The sequence below is a fragment of the Pieris rapae genome, chromosome 21 (genome assembly GCF_905147795.1).
Source record: "Pieris rapae chromosome 21, ilPieRapa1.1, whole genome shotgun sequence".
NCBI lineage: Eukaryota > Metazoa > Arthropoda > Insecta > Lepidoptera > Pieridae > Pieris > Pieris rapae.
In genome coordinates, this window is record NC_059529.1 from 1,391,926 (window position 1) to 1,405,589 (window position 13,664).

A 13,664-nucleotide genomic window follows, 5' to 3' on the forward strand; every position below is an offset into this window, starting at 1 on the left:
TAATTCACTACAATTTGTATTACAACAAAAATAACTTTCGTAAGTCGCCTTGATCGCGTTATAGACATTTTTCGATTACAAATCATTTTACACTTCACTAAACTAAGTTACATGGGCCTATTTGATGTTGAGAAATGGCTTTGTGTTTCTCGAATATTTAACTGGCCATTCGGGTATGTCCTTCCATAGACGATAAATATATTGCAAAATAATACTTTGGAATTCATATCATATTCGGCTTTTAATATGTTCTGTGCTCTGTTATTGTATTTATACGAAAATGGTCACGTGACAAAACGAGACCTAATATCATTCCCATAGAAATTCGTTTAGCGTTAGTGGGTCACGTCTTTAGAAAAGTGATATTGTCTCAAGCATTCCGGTGGACTAAATATCGATCACAGATTACATTGGCATTTGCGTTCCTGTTATCTGTGGTATTCTTGTAAATTGCACACAGATAATAGCTTGCATTTGACATCACGAACATAACTGTACAACTTCTTGACATTTAATATATTTAAAAAGCCCGCGAAAACATAAAGCGTAGTGCTGTTTAAGAAAACAAATCTTTATCACATTATATTACATTTCCCTATTATTTCAGATATCCCGCTAACATGGTTTGCGTGTTCCATTAGCGCAGTGGGTGGTCTTATAAATACTTAAGCAAAAACAAAAGAATCGCATATTCCATCAACCTAAAACAATTTGGTCAAAAAAGCCAGTCATCTTTCACGGGCATTAAACAGTGGGAGGGTATGTGTGCCACTGGGTCGACTTTACGGATGCAACTGCAATTTCTCAGAAAATCTTTGATATTTGTAAGACGGATAATTAGAAGCATCTTTATTTTTGATTGATAGTACAAAGTTAGAAAAAAATTGTTCTTTAAAATATCAGGATTTTTTTCTAAATAATAATTATATATAATAAATAATTATTTAAGAGTAATATAAAAGCAGTATTGTATTTTGTAATATTGAAGACAATATACTTTGGCTTCAATATTACAATATTATTTGTCATAATTACAGACTATATTACATACTACAACCTAATTAGCGCACACAGAGAACGTTTAATATAGATTTTAATGTGAAATATATATCCGTTATAGTTCTCTATACATTCACTATTAACAAGACACGCAACAAGAAAGATAATTGAGCGTATCTCTTAATTCAGCCTAACCGGACTATAGAATATTCATATTTGGCGGAATAATAAAGTTTTTAATAACGTTTCACGAAAGATGTTCACGGTGCGCAGTTCTAGTACGTATTTTGTACATAAATACTTTTAAAGACAACCAAAACAATAGTTGATAAAATTGAAAATTAAAATTCTACAGATTTTTACGTTTGCTTGTACATCTTAATCAAACCCAAAGACCTGTTCGTTCAACAAGTGATGCGCGACCAAGTAAGCTACGGGTACTGTAAATGAAGCATGACTTCATTTTATTTGTATTATTGTTTACAGAAAAAGCACTCACCTGATCAACAAAGTTATCCGCTGTGAATCGTTTTGTAAACTCCGTAAACGTCTCCTTGTCTTGCAGACTCTCGCGTCTCGCTCGTTCCACCTTCATCTTCTTAATCCCCGTTATATCCTTGGACATCTTCAATTCTTCTATCAGATCCGTTTTTGCGTTTTTGTATATCTCCGCAGCGCTAGGCAAGCATTGTAGGCTCAGCGACCGAGTAGGTGGTGCCGATACCGTCTTCGTCACTGTTGTCTTGAGCCTCACAGCCGAAAGTTCGGCGCTGCTGATCGCCGCCAGGGGTTGATTGTTTACAGGTGGCTGCGGGGGTGGCGGCGGGATGGGCTGGGGCGCGGGCGGCGGCGGGGGAGGGCGTGCCTCCGCCGCGCCTTCGTCCCTCTTGCAGGGCGCCGTGATTGTCTTCAAATACTCCGAGGGTTTGATGAGTCGGTCGGGCGCGTTGTGAGGGAACGCGGGAGGCACGAACGGCAGAGCCGGCTGTTTGTTCACGAGGTTCGGGCAACGCGGTCGGTCGTCGTCTGCGCACGTCGAGTCGCGACGCCCCCCTGCAACAATTCACCGTTAGGGGGGAGAGAAAGTGCGCGTTGACTTTTATTGAATAGCGATAAAATTTCCTGTATTTTTAAGGATCTTAATATTATTTATGTAATTAGCGGTTCATTTCCGTTGCGTATTAGAAAATTTGTAAGAATGCGTACGCGTGAGATTTGAATATTTTATCGGTACGGTTGTAAAGGCGAGAAGAAATTGTGAATAATGAATATGAATGGTGCGTTCAATGAAACAATTTAAATGCGTAATGTCGAATATAATGATTTACCAACCCAATCAAACTAATGCTCAACTAAAACTTTGAATTTAATTTCTCTGAAGTTTTTGTTTCAACAATAATAAATTATTTATATTTGCGAAAAAACTAGATTTTAATGCAAATAAATTAATACTAATTTCAAACAATTCAACTATTATACAATTCACTATATTTTTGTTAAATTGCTTTTAAATTTGTAAATATAGTTTATGCCTTCTAATTATCTTTATAAGAACCTAAGAAAAGTTTGTTTGCTTATTAATTCGCGAATCATATGATTCGAATTGAACAATTTGTGAATAATCTTAATATGCTACGACTGCATAATTAAAAGGCCGACGACGCTCTTCTAGCAATATCCATGAACGACGGTAATATTTAACATCAGAAGAGCCATTGTTAAATACCAGAAACCTATCTATAATGTTATATTAAAACGTCATATTACTGTTTAATAGTATTTAGTTTTCTTACAATTTTACATCAATCAATGTTTTTTGCTGTTTTAGCCATGTATGTACCTATATATAATGCCAGTGTTGTATTTTTCAGTATGCAAGTAGTGTGTTTTTACGCAAAGATCTATAAACGCATATCTTTGAACCTACCTACCTGGTAAATAGGTAATATAAAATTTATTTATTAAAAACACTCCTGCCTTAACAGGTGACCCTAAACTGACACAAATAACAATAATAATACACTATACAGGCGAAACACAAAAAAAAACCATTTGAAATTAGAAAACAAAAAATACAAGAAATTTACTAACTGTAGGAACTTACAAATAATATTATTTTGCCAGCTCACTTAACGGACAATGACCTATTTCATCATCATCCTCTATGTATTTTGTTAAGTCAATCAATCAATCAATCAAAATTTATTTATTCAGTTTAGATGCGACTTAAGGCATGCTTATGAATGTCAAAAACGTTTACAAGATTCGCGAAAGAGCAAAACTACGCCATCAGTAAATTAAGACACCAAATAACATGTGCAGAAGGTTAGTCCTATCTGTGGGCACATAATGTAACGGCCGAGAATGTCGCTTTCTGACGAACCCATCAGGCACATTGAAGCTAAGGTACTGAAGTTAAGAAGAACTTTAAGTTTTAATTTTCTATTTATAATTATTATTATTAAATATTTGTTAACTGTAATTATTATTAAATGTTTGCATGCCGACAACAAATATTAAAATTTTAATTTATATTATGAACCAACGTCACAATTAAATTTAAAACTGAACTGAGAAATGAAAGTAAAACTAATTTAAATAAAACTTTTATTTTACATACACTTCGAAAGGCAAACAGAACGGCACTAACAACCTATAAAATGTAGAAAGCGAATTTAATTACAGAGTACCATATATCACAATAGTACATTTCTCTTAAATTTTTAAGACGAAACTTTTTTACAAATATACACAAACATTAGTGTATTGCTTTAAGAAATGTATTAAAGAAAAGCTGTGTATAAAGGCTTACTATAAAGTGATTATCTAGTTGATGAAAGGGCCTGGGACTAGTGCTGAGCAGGCTTCTAATTAATTTGCTATATTTGTTTTAAATATTGTAGAATTGTGATGATTTGTTTTTTTTTAAAAAGAGTACCGACAGTTTTTTACGCCGGCTTATTCTCTCGGCCAAAACCCTTTGTTCTCGCCGATGAGTAGGGATGCCAACAGGTTCGAATTTAATGACGTGGAATAACTGATACCATGATGATCTTATGTTCCAAAGTAAACGTATTTTTTTTATTTTTTTTTTTATATATTATACTAGGGGCTTTTTTCGTTTGCCCTAAGAAATATCGTAGATACGCACTAAAATGAACATACTATATTGTGTAGTTTTCTCTATAAGATTTTGATGTATGTGTATATAAATACTGGACACTAAGAAAAGAAGAAAACAGACGTCACTCAGAACAGACTTTTAAGACGAGTGAACATGTATTGAGTATTTTGAGTATTTTCTATACGAATATAAATGATAAAAATTGGTTGTGATTTATAACAAGATAGAACACCCATAGCTTTAACAGTTTTATTTAAAGAAAACATCGGCGTTTTCATTTCAGAATTTGTACGGGTGTAATTACTCAATGTAGTAATGTCTCATTTCGTACAAGAAATGTGAAAGCACAGAAAGTGCCAATTCAATATTATTGATTCTATTCAACTTTCTGTAAATAAACAACTGATGCCGACCGTCTTACACAAATTGTATCTAAAGTCATTGAATTTATCGTATTGACGTGAGTTTTTGCCGCGTGGAATGTACAACTGTCGACTAAAGTCGACAATTCGAATTAGGGTCCTTCAAGAAAAGAGCGTACCAAATCTTAAATGCCTAAAATACCGTCTGGCATTGGGAGTGTCTATGGGCGTGTGCATTGATTGGTCAAATAAATGTTCTAAACAGCCCAAAATATAGTAAATTTAAATGAATTACAAAACTCAAACTAATTCATGCTCATTTATAATTAAAAAAAAATCTTGACAAAACTGTCGTAAAATGCTTATCGCAGATCTAGCTGAATCTTGGATTTTTCAGCGCTTTTTATATTGGATATTTGGTTTAGGTTTTGAGAGGAGCAAAAGCGGCCATATTTAATGCTGACTTAAGCGAATACCAAATCTAGCACTACTTCTGGACCTAATTCTTGACTTAAATATTTATTTAGATACTATCGATTTAAAACACAAGTATAACTTACCAAGCCTGCTCCTCAACTCAGACGGCTTCAGCGCTGGTTCCTCCAAAACCACAGGTGGCGGCGGCGGCGGAGGAGGCGGTGGAGCTTCATCCCCAGAACTGCCCCCAGATGAAACCCCTGATGATGCAGAGGCTTGCACCACGACTGTGTCATCTGATACTGATGCGCGACGGCTTCCTGCTGCTGATGATATACGACTTGCCTGCGATATACCAGTTATAATTACCTCTTGCTGACTGAATAAATACCCAAATAGGGTATGATGCACATGATACACATATAAAAGTAAGCGATAAGCTCTGTGTTTAAACTACGAATATTTCGTGAGGAACCGAATCTTAAACTTCCACGTACGATTTAGTTACTGAATGGTTATTTATTTCGCAATTTATCATAATTTATATACAACGAAAAATAATTTTACCAAAGATATAAGATGAATAATAATATGTATATATATATAAAGGTACAAACATTTACGAAATGAAAAAAATAATAGTAATACCTAATTCGGCTGTCCTGTATGATATTGTAAATGTGAGTGAAGATGTGTATACAAACATATTCCGTGATATAAATCAATTCAGGCTTTAATATTGGTCGTTGTATATAGATGGAAGTATGTTTATGTATTATGAGTAATCTAACAGCTTATACATATTATAATACAAAACACTATGTATGCATAATATCAAGTATTCATTTGTAACTTGAGCTAAATACTGAACTAATTTTTCCTAAATTATAAGTATGATATTTAATTATGATAACTTGTTGAACATAAAATACATAAAAAAGCATTGTGCTGGTTCGTTAATTTAGGTAAAAATATTCTGAGCGTTTAATTTTATGGAAAGTAATGGCAACATTGACTTGCACACTTGTCTGTGGAAGCCAAGGGGGAGGGGTACAAGCCAAGGCTGCCATTTTGCTCAGGCTTTTGTTTTTTAAACGTGGCGATTACCTAAATCGTCTTAGTTACGCCCCTAATGTTTAGCCAGAGACAGACACTGTCTTCAAAATTTACATAATAATCATTTAATATTCATAGTAATTTACATTTTATTATTAATTTATTCTTTTGTTTCATGGAAAATATGAAAAAAACATAATATCCTCTATTATTTATATCATCTCTCTGACTTAGGATCCGGTTCAGGTACAATAATTTTAAAGAATAGCAACATTTCATCCACTAGTGTCACTATCAAAGCAATCGAGTCAAAATAGTCGATAACCTTAAACTGTGAAGTCATTGCTAGTGTTGGGACAAACTAGTATTTGAAATACGTTTGCGATACTCTCAAAGTAACAAGGTCAAACGTATACACGTTTTTTATAGTTATATCACATTTAGCGCGTAATATATAAACAAAAACATTAAAGAAAGATAAGATAATAAATCTCGCTTTGTTATATATGTAACATGTATTGACCACAGTATTGCTAGTACGAATTATATTTGACAGTATCTAAATAATTCCTAATCGATGTTAATACTACTAGGTCTCATGTTTGCGTTCATCGTTTGATAGTAGGACTATTAACTGTATCGGGTTTACATTAAACTATGATGAAAAACGCCTTGGTGGACGTTTACGGCAACTCCATACCAATGAGTATTTTTCATTGTTAATTATTTATTATTATGGTTTTCTTTTGCTTTGTTATATTCCTACTTAATTCTTATAGTATACATTGTATATTCGCAGACCTATGTCGACTATATCGACTTCATCGATATAAAACGTCTCCTCGGGAGTTGTGTGATATGCAATATCTAGGCTTTTGAATTGTGAGGTAGTTGCATGGATCTTTTTGGTTAGCTGTTTGTTTCTTCACACGTTATTTTCACAATATATTTTCATAAGTATTTAATTATCACCATTTTAGCATGTGACTTGAAAGCCTAAATAAAATAAATTAAAAATTATCAAAACAAAACTATTACGCAAATAACATGAACAACACTACAAGTAATTATCACTGGTTCAGTACACATTTGAATTTAATCGAAACCAGACGCGCAAAATGAGCAAATCAATCGCAAAAGTTACGAAGACCATAATATCTTCGCCCAACATATACAAGCCTGTGGGGCCATACAGCCAGGCAGTATTGGCGAACAATACTCTGTATGTATCCGGTGTTTTGGGTGCCACACCAGACACAAAACTCGTATCCGGTGCTGCTGCCCAAACTAAGCAGGCTTTGGAGAATCTAAAGCATATTTTAAAAGCCGGCGGTTCGTCTTTAGCTGGTGTTGTTAAAACGACGATTTTGTTGGCGAATATGGACGACTTCGCTGACGTGAACAAAGTGTATGCGGAATATTTTCCGGAAAATGCGCCGGCGCGTGCCTGTTATCAAGTTGCTAAGTTACCGATGAATGCTGCTGTAGAGATTGAGGCTGTGGCCCTGAGTGGTGATTTAGAAATTAAGCAAGGATTATAGTTCTCAATAGGTATACAAATTGGCTAAAGAAAATAATTTATTTAAAGAAAAATATAATTTTAAAATTATTCTGTGTCTAATATTCAGTCTGTAATCTATGTAAGCAAAATATATTCATCGAAAATAACTTAAGATTAAACTGTTAACCTACCCTTAATTAAAAGACTTCTAAGAATAGATAACAATGTTGCTACATTTATTTAAATTGATAACACTGAGTTTTAAAATAAATAATTAAATATTTACTTTCGTTTTATTTAACTGTTCCTTGTGGTTTTATTCGCGTTAATTAATGATTGCGTGTGTTTTTTTTTATTTCCTACGATTTTCTAACATGAAAACTGAAATTTTCAAGACTATATATTTGTAATACATATCGTATTTTTGGATTTAAGTTTTAGCTTTGGATATTATTTATTCCGAACATTAAGCGCCGTGAAACTTTGTTTTATACGCAAGTCATTTTATAGTTACATTATGCTTTCATTCAGGGCTAGATTAAAAATTAAGAGGAACAAGTCTGTCATACATTATTTTTGCGTAACTTTCACCGTTTACGCAGAGCACGCGCGTCACAGAGGTATATTTTTTCAAGTTTTTGCAGAAATTTTGATTCATCCTGCTCTCCTTTTAATAACGTGTGCGGTCCTTGACTAGAAAAAGCATTTTTAAGCAAAAACTAAATATTATGTATCATTATATATACTTTTCAATACGCGTGAACTGGAAATGATGCTATTGCAATGTGCAAATAAATGCTAAAACAAAAGATATTCTAATTATTGACTTAAATTAAAAAAAAAAACATAAAGTATTGTCTTTTATAAACATAACTTTTACACATTTAAAGATTATGTTTAAATAATTAAAAGTTTACATTAATACATAACTTCAATCTGTTAAAAAAGTGTTTTTCTTTAAAAAACATAAATTGAATCGTCGTGGCAAAAATTATACAATTATTTTGTTTTCAACAATAAAATAACAAAGAATTAAATGATCTGATATTTATTCAAATTGCTAACCTTGAATAATTATATATGGACTTTTGTTTCATTTGAAATAATATAATACCTATCAAAAAACTATGTAATTAGTATTCAAATATTCTTATCAGTCTCTGAAAACTGTACACTAAAATAATTGTTATAAGTTTTTCGGTCTTTATCACGTTGAATAAATGCTGAATTATCACGATCATTACGATTCTGAATCGAAACGATAAACGACATTTTTTTAGTATCATGATCAGTAGCAAAATTTAGTTAATACATTAAATTTAATAGTTTTAGTACAATTTACTACAAACAAGCGCGCATTAAGAGCGCGCATTGGGCTAGCAAAATTGTTGATTTATTTGAATAACCCGTAAAATATACAATATATAAAATTGCTAGTAACAGCTCTTGGTCAAAGTAATGTGCTGAAACTCAATTAATTTTTGGCTCCATAATACTCGCTATTTAGGCAAACGAAATAAGGCAAAAGTAAATTTATGTTTTATTTGTATCAAGGAATTTATATTGTATTGTGTTTTAATTAGAGTCAAGCATTACAATTATAGAGAAGGATCAATACATATTTATTGTTTTTAATTCAAGTATCACATAAATAGATCTGAAATCTGCGAAGCGTCATTTTGGTTAGAGTCCGCTCTTTAAGAATCTAAGAGAAAATTATGTATAATGTGGAGAATATTTTGGTAGATAATGTAGTATAATGTGAGACAAGACATTATACGGTTTTTTATTTAATACTTACGAAGTTCTGCGCTTTGTGTGTCAGTGCTGCTAACTTGGTGGCAATGGTAGACTTGGTCTGTGTCTCCAAAGGTGGTGGCGAGACTTCTTCGTAGTTTTTGTTTGATCTGTGGAAATAAATATATTTCAGAAACAAGTTATGTTTAGTTTAGTAATAAAAAATCCTTTTTTTTTACAACGGAGAAAAAGGATTTTAACATCCTTTAACATTAAACCCTATAAGCCTTTCTCATATGTTTACAAAAAATAAAATAAATCAGTGGCACTACAACCTCTTAGGTCTTGACCTCAGATTTCTGAATCGGTTTCATGATCATTTTTCAATCTAATAAGCAAGTAGGTGATCAGCCACCAGTGCTTGAGCTTTTTTTTTGGGTCTAGACATGTCGGTTTGCTCACGATGTTTTCCTTCATTATAACGTTAAATGCGCCCAAGAAATTAAAGAAAGAGCATTAGTGCACGGGGTCGAACCTACGACCCTCTGATGAGAGTCGCACGCTGAAGCTACTAGGCCAATATTATGTTTATGCTATGTTGTATGCCCAATGCTGTATGCCGACCACTCGGATCCGAAAAAGTTTTTTTTAATAAAAATAATAATAAACATTAATACATATTTTCGAACATTCATATTTACTTAATCCAAATTAGCCTATTTTTTTGTTTCCAGCTATTACTTTGTATCAATTGTTTCCATGTGTTAAACAGACACATATTTAATTGTAACATTTTTGTCATTACCTTAACCTCTAAAAAGAAGTCAATAAGATAAAAACATACTATCAGCTAAATTGTTTGTTTTGACTATAAATTATTGTTTCATTTTTGATTACCTTTATATAACTTTTAATACAAGATGCAATTCCTACAATTGTTTTGCTTTGTATACTAATTTAGGTATTACCCATAATAATCTATTAACTCACCCATCAGCGGCATTATCTTTGCTGTCATAGTCTACGACTAGCGCCGCGCTGCCTGGTCTGCTGTGACTTCCGGAGTCTCTAGAACTGCTTCTAATAACGAAAAATATATAATTAAGTTTGGTATTTATTACGATGCTGTTGGACCTCACCCGTTCCTTGATTCTATAGCGAGGAACTGTACCTTCACGTATTTCTGAATCACCCTAATTTCAGGCCCACATAGGAATTATATTTTGTGCTCTTCTTGTAACAATTACTACTGGAAATACGTCACGTTTTGATATAGAGAATTTCACTGTTAGTGCTCATGGGCGCAGATGGTTGATCACCTATTTACACTTTGAATGTTAAATGTAAAAGGCAAACTGGTTCTTGTTTTGCATAAACTTTAAATCAAAGAGTTTGTTTTGTCTCTTTCTGTCAAATTGAGTTTATTGAGTAGGTAATTGAGCTGCGATAGTAGAAGATAGAAGAATAAGAAATTCTATACTTCTCCGAAAAGGCTCGGCCGATTCGTATGCATTTTTTAGCATATTCAGTAAGTCTGAAAATCGGCTACTATTATTTCAAACTCCTAAGTGATCAAGGGTGCCCGCCCGAAATTTCTTTCTTTTATTTCTTAGACATTTTTTTTTTGTTTTTATTTTTTTTCATCATACTAAAAATACATACAAACCTTAATAGGATAGATTAATTTCCATCTATCTTCTACGATCAACCCCTATTTTTTCTACTTCAACGATTACTTACCATAAAATAAAAATAAACAAATAACACACCTCTTCCTATGATGTTCATCCCTCGCTAAATAGATATCTTCATAATGGTGATCTCTGCGATTCGCATCAGCTCCACTGTCGCTGTCTGATTGTTCCTGAGCCACCTCCTTGGTTCCATGCACCTCAGCTTTCACTAAAAACATTTATTGTTTAATATACAATTTCTCACTTTTGTTCACAAGCTGCTAAGCTATCAGCTACAGTAGGCTAAGCCAAGAAGGCGTCGGTCAGGTGGGGACAGGTGCCCCCTTATCGAAAAACCTTAAGAAAATTTATTTTCATTGCTTAAATGATTTCTTTCTTAGTTCTTGAACAGATACAATAAGTCATATTAATTAATGATTATATATATTTTGTTGTATTACTAGAAATTTTACCAGTTATACATTACTTACGATGTTATACTAGGACAATATATCTAATATATAAAATTCTTGTGTCACAATGTTCGTTCCCATACCCTTCCGAAACGGCTCGACCGATTGTTATGAATTGTTTTATGCATATTCAGTAAGTCTGAGAATCGGCTACTATCTATCTTTCAGAACCGTATTATTCTTTAATTGTTAGTTAAAAACTTGAACTCTGAGAAAAATAACACGGAAAAACCTAAAAAGGTTTTATTTCCGGAAAACCGAACAGTTAGTAAAAAGTAAGGCTAGGCATGAAGGAGAAACAAAATTCGCGGGGGAAATAAATTTTCATATATGAATTTAAATTTACAATTATATGTTAAATTTTAATATATAATTCAAAAACAACATATTTGGAGACTCGGGTTGAAAAAAAGGAATGAACGAGCTGTATAGCTTAAAGCGAAAAGCTACCTGTCATAGTGGGAGCCTCCTGACCTTCAGCAGGGACCCTCGGCCCTGGAGAACGAGTGTGGAACAGGTCCCTGACTCGTTGGTATAAAGCAGCAGGGGCTCCAGACGTGTTGGTGGACCCGTGCAGGAACCAACCACCGGAGTTTGTTGTGTCTGCTTCTGATGCGGAACATCCTGCACAGATAATTATTAGATTATTAGAAACTTAGTTTCGTTCCATTTTATATAACTTACAGAATGATTCTTCATAGGTACAGATGTCTATCAGCTATGTCCAGGGCTTACAAAGATGTTTAACAAAAACATGAAAAATTTATCGTGCCATTTCGCAGTGAATAATAAAGCCAGTTTATGTGGTTATTAAAAGTAAAAGATGCTCTCAACACTGATCACTACTGGTATTTTGCCATATCTTTACGCGTCGGTGCAACTATTGTTTGGGCACCGATACAAGTGTTTCAATAAAAAAATATGTGCCGTAATGATACTTAAGTCTATTGGATTTTAACATACATTTAGTCTAACTTCTGAATTTCACCCTAATTAATATGACAATCGATTAATAATATTTTTTTTATCGCTTGCTCTGGGGAACAAAGACGAAAAGCAAATCTATTTTTTTCAAGAATAATAAAAATGCTACAAAGTACAATCGGTACATTTAGCGGTTTAAACATTGTTGTTAGGTATTAACCGTAAAGAGTTAAAAAACTAATTAAATGTAAATTACAACAATTAATCTAATTAGACCGAAGAGGTAAAATGTTTTACGATTGGTTCACTGTTTGAACAAAATTATGGACGTCACAGTAACTACACAAAACATAAAATCGGGTATTCTTATTTTTAAGTAATAAGTGTGACAAATATTCATAATAAGCAATGCATACTTGCGCGATGTTAGAATCGTCGATTCTTTACTAAAATTACAAGAAATCCGTAACACCATGAAACGTAATAATTAAAATGTTTGTATCAGTACTTCTCTAGATCTACTTCTCTTTCACTTCTCAAAGGAAACTTGAAAAACTATTGAAAATTGCCAAGAACAAACCTGAGCTTTCCTCTCCCGAAGAACTATGCTGTGCCACTGGCGCCGTTCTCTGCATTGGGTTGACGTACAAACCATCGGCTGGCCCAGATCTGGATGAGCCGATGGACCCCACGGTTGAGGAGACAGACCCACGACGCTCTCGGGTTGATGCACAACGCTCTGGTCCGTGAAGGTAGAATGGAGACCGGTTGCTCGCGTTGATGCAGCTTGAGAGAGCACACTGGAATCCACATTTCATTGTTAAGGTACACTATCTAACCGACATCAAAAAAGAAGAAAGATTTTTCAATTCAATCATGGTCAAAACCGTTTACATTCATCATTAAGTTTACATTCAACACCATACCGGTTATATTGACCAAAATCAAAAGGCTGAATACTATTGTTTCAGGTAGGTACTTAATAACGACGTCATCGGCTATTACGACGGATTTTACGACCAAATATGAGTAATCCCTTCGATGTCTTTATAACAGATTTTGACTGTATTTTTGTGTATGTACCGATTTTGTTTTAAATAAGTTATCCGTGGTACGTAAACCAGAATCTGATGATAGCGTCCCAGAGAAATCGAGGGAACCTTTAATAATCTCTTTCAAATCAAAAAATAATAAAATAATTCCTTCGAAAGTACAACAATTTTTTATTATTATTAAATAAAACAGAAGGAGAGTGCGATAACATTTTCCCACCTGGTGGTGCCTATTAGAGGGCCTTTGTACAGGAGATACCTATTTAACCACTTAAATAAACCCATATGAAACCCTTAGGCAAGATGGAGTTCCAATCCTACGCCATTACAAGATGATGATGATGCG

At 33.5% G+C, this 13,664-nt stretch overlaps 2 protein-coding genes across 5 annotated transcripts in view; one reads left to right on the forward strand and one right to left on the reverse strand.

The window, feature by feature from the left end:
- Window positions 1-13,664, reverse strand: part of LOC110997712 (espin) — a 90,506-nt gene that overhangs the window by 10,289 nt on the left and 66,553 nt on the right. For 3 of the 4 annotated variants that reach the window (XM_045632856.1, XM_022265996.2, XM_045632854.1), the window contains exons 6-12: window positions 12,847-13,066; window positions 11,793-11,966; window positions 10,966-11,098; window positions 10,187-10,276; window positions 9,261-9,366; window positions 5,046-5,247; window positions 1,499-2,052 (exon numbers count right to left, since the gene is read on the reverse strand). In XM_045632856.1, the coding sequence (XP_045488812.1) occupies window positions 1,499-2,052; window positions 5,046-5,247; window positions 9,261-9,366; window positions 10,187-10,276; window positions 10,966-11,098; window positions 11,793-11,966; window positions 12,847-13,066 (1,479 nt within the window). The remainder of the gene's footprint in view (window positions 1-1,498; window positions 2,053-5,045; window positions 5,248-9,260; window positions 9,367-10,186; window positions 10,277-10,965; window positions 11,099-11,792; window positions 11,967-12,846; window positions 13,067-13,664) is intronic. The other variant, XM_045632855.1, reaches the window with a different exon arrangement.
- Window positions 7,023-7,742, forward strand: LOC110997713 (rutC family protein C23G10.2-like). Its single transcript, XM_022265997.2, has one exon. The coding sequence runs from the start codon at window positions 7,077-7,079 to the stop codon at window positions 7,497-7,499; it is 423 nt and encodes a 140-aa protein (XP_022121689.2). The 5' UTR covers window positions 7,023-7,076; the 3' UTR covers window positions 7,500-7,742.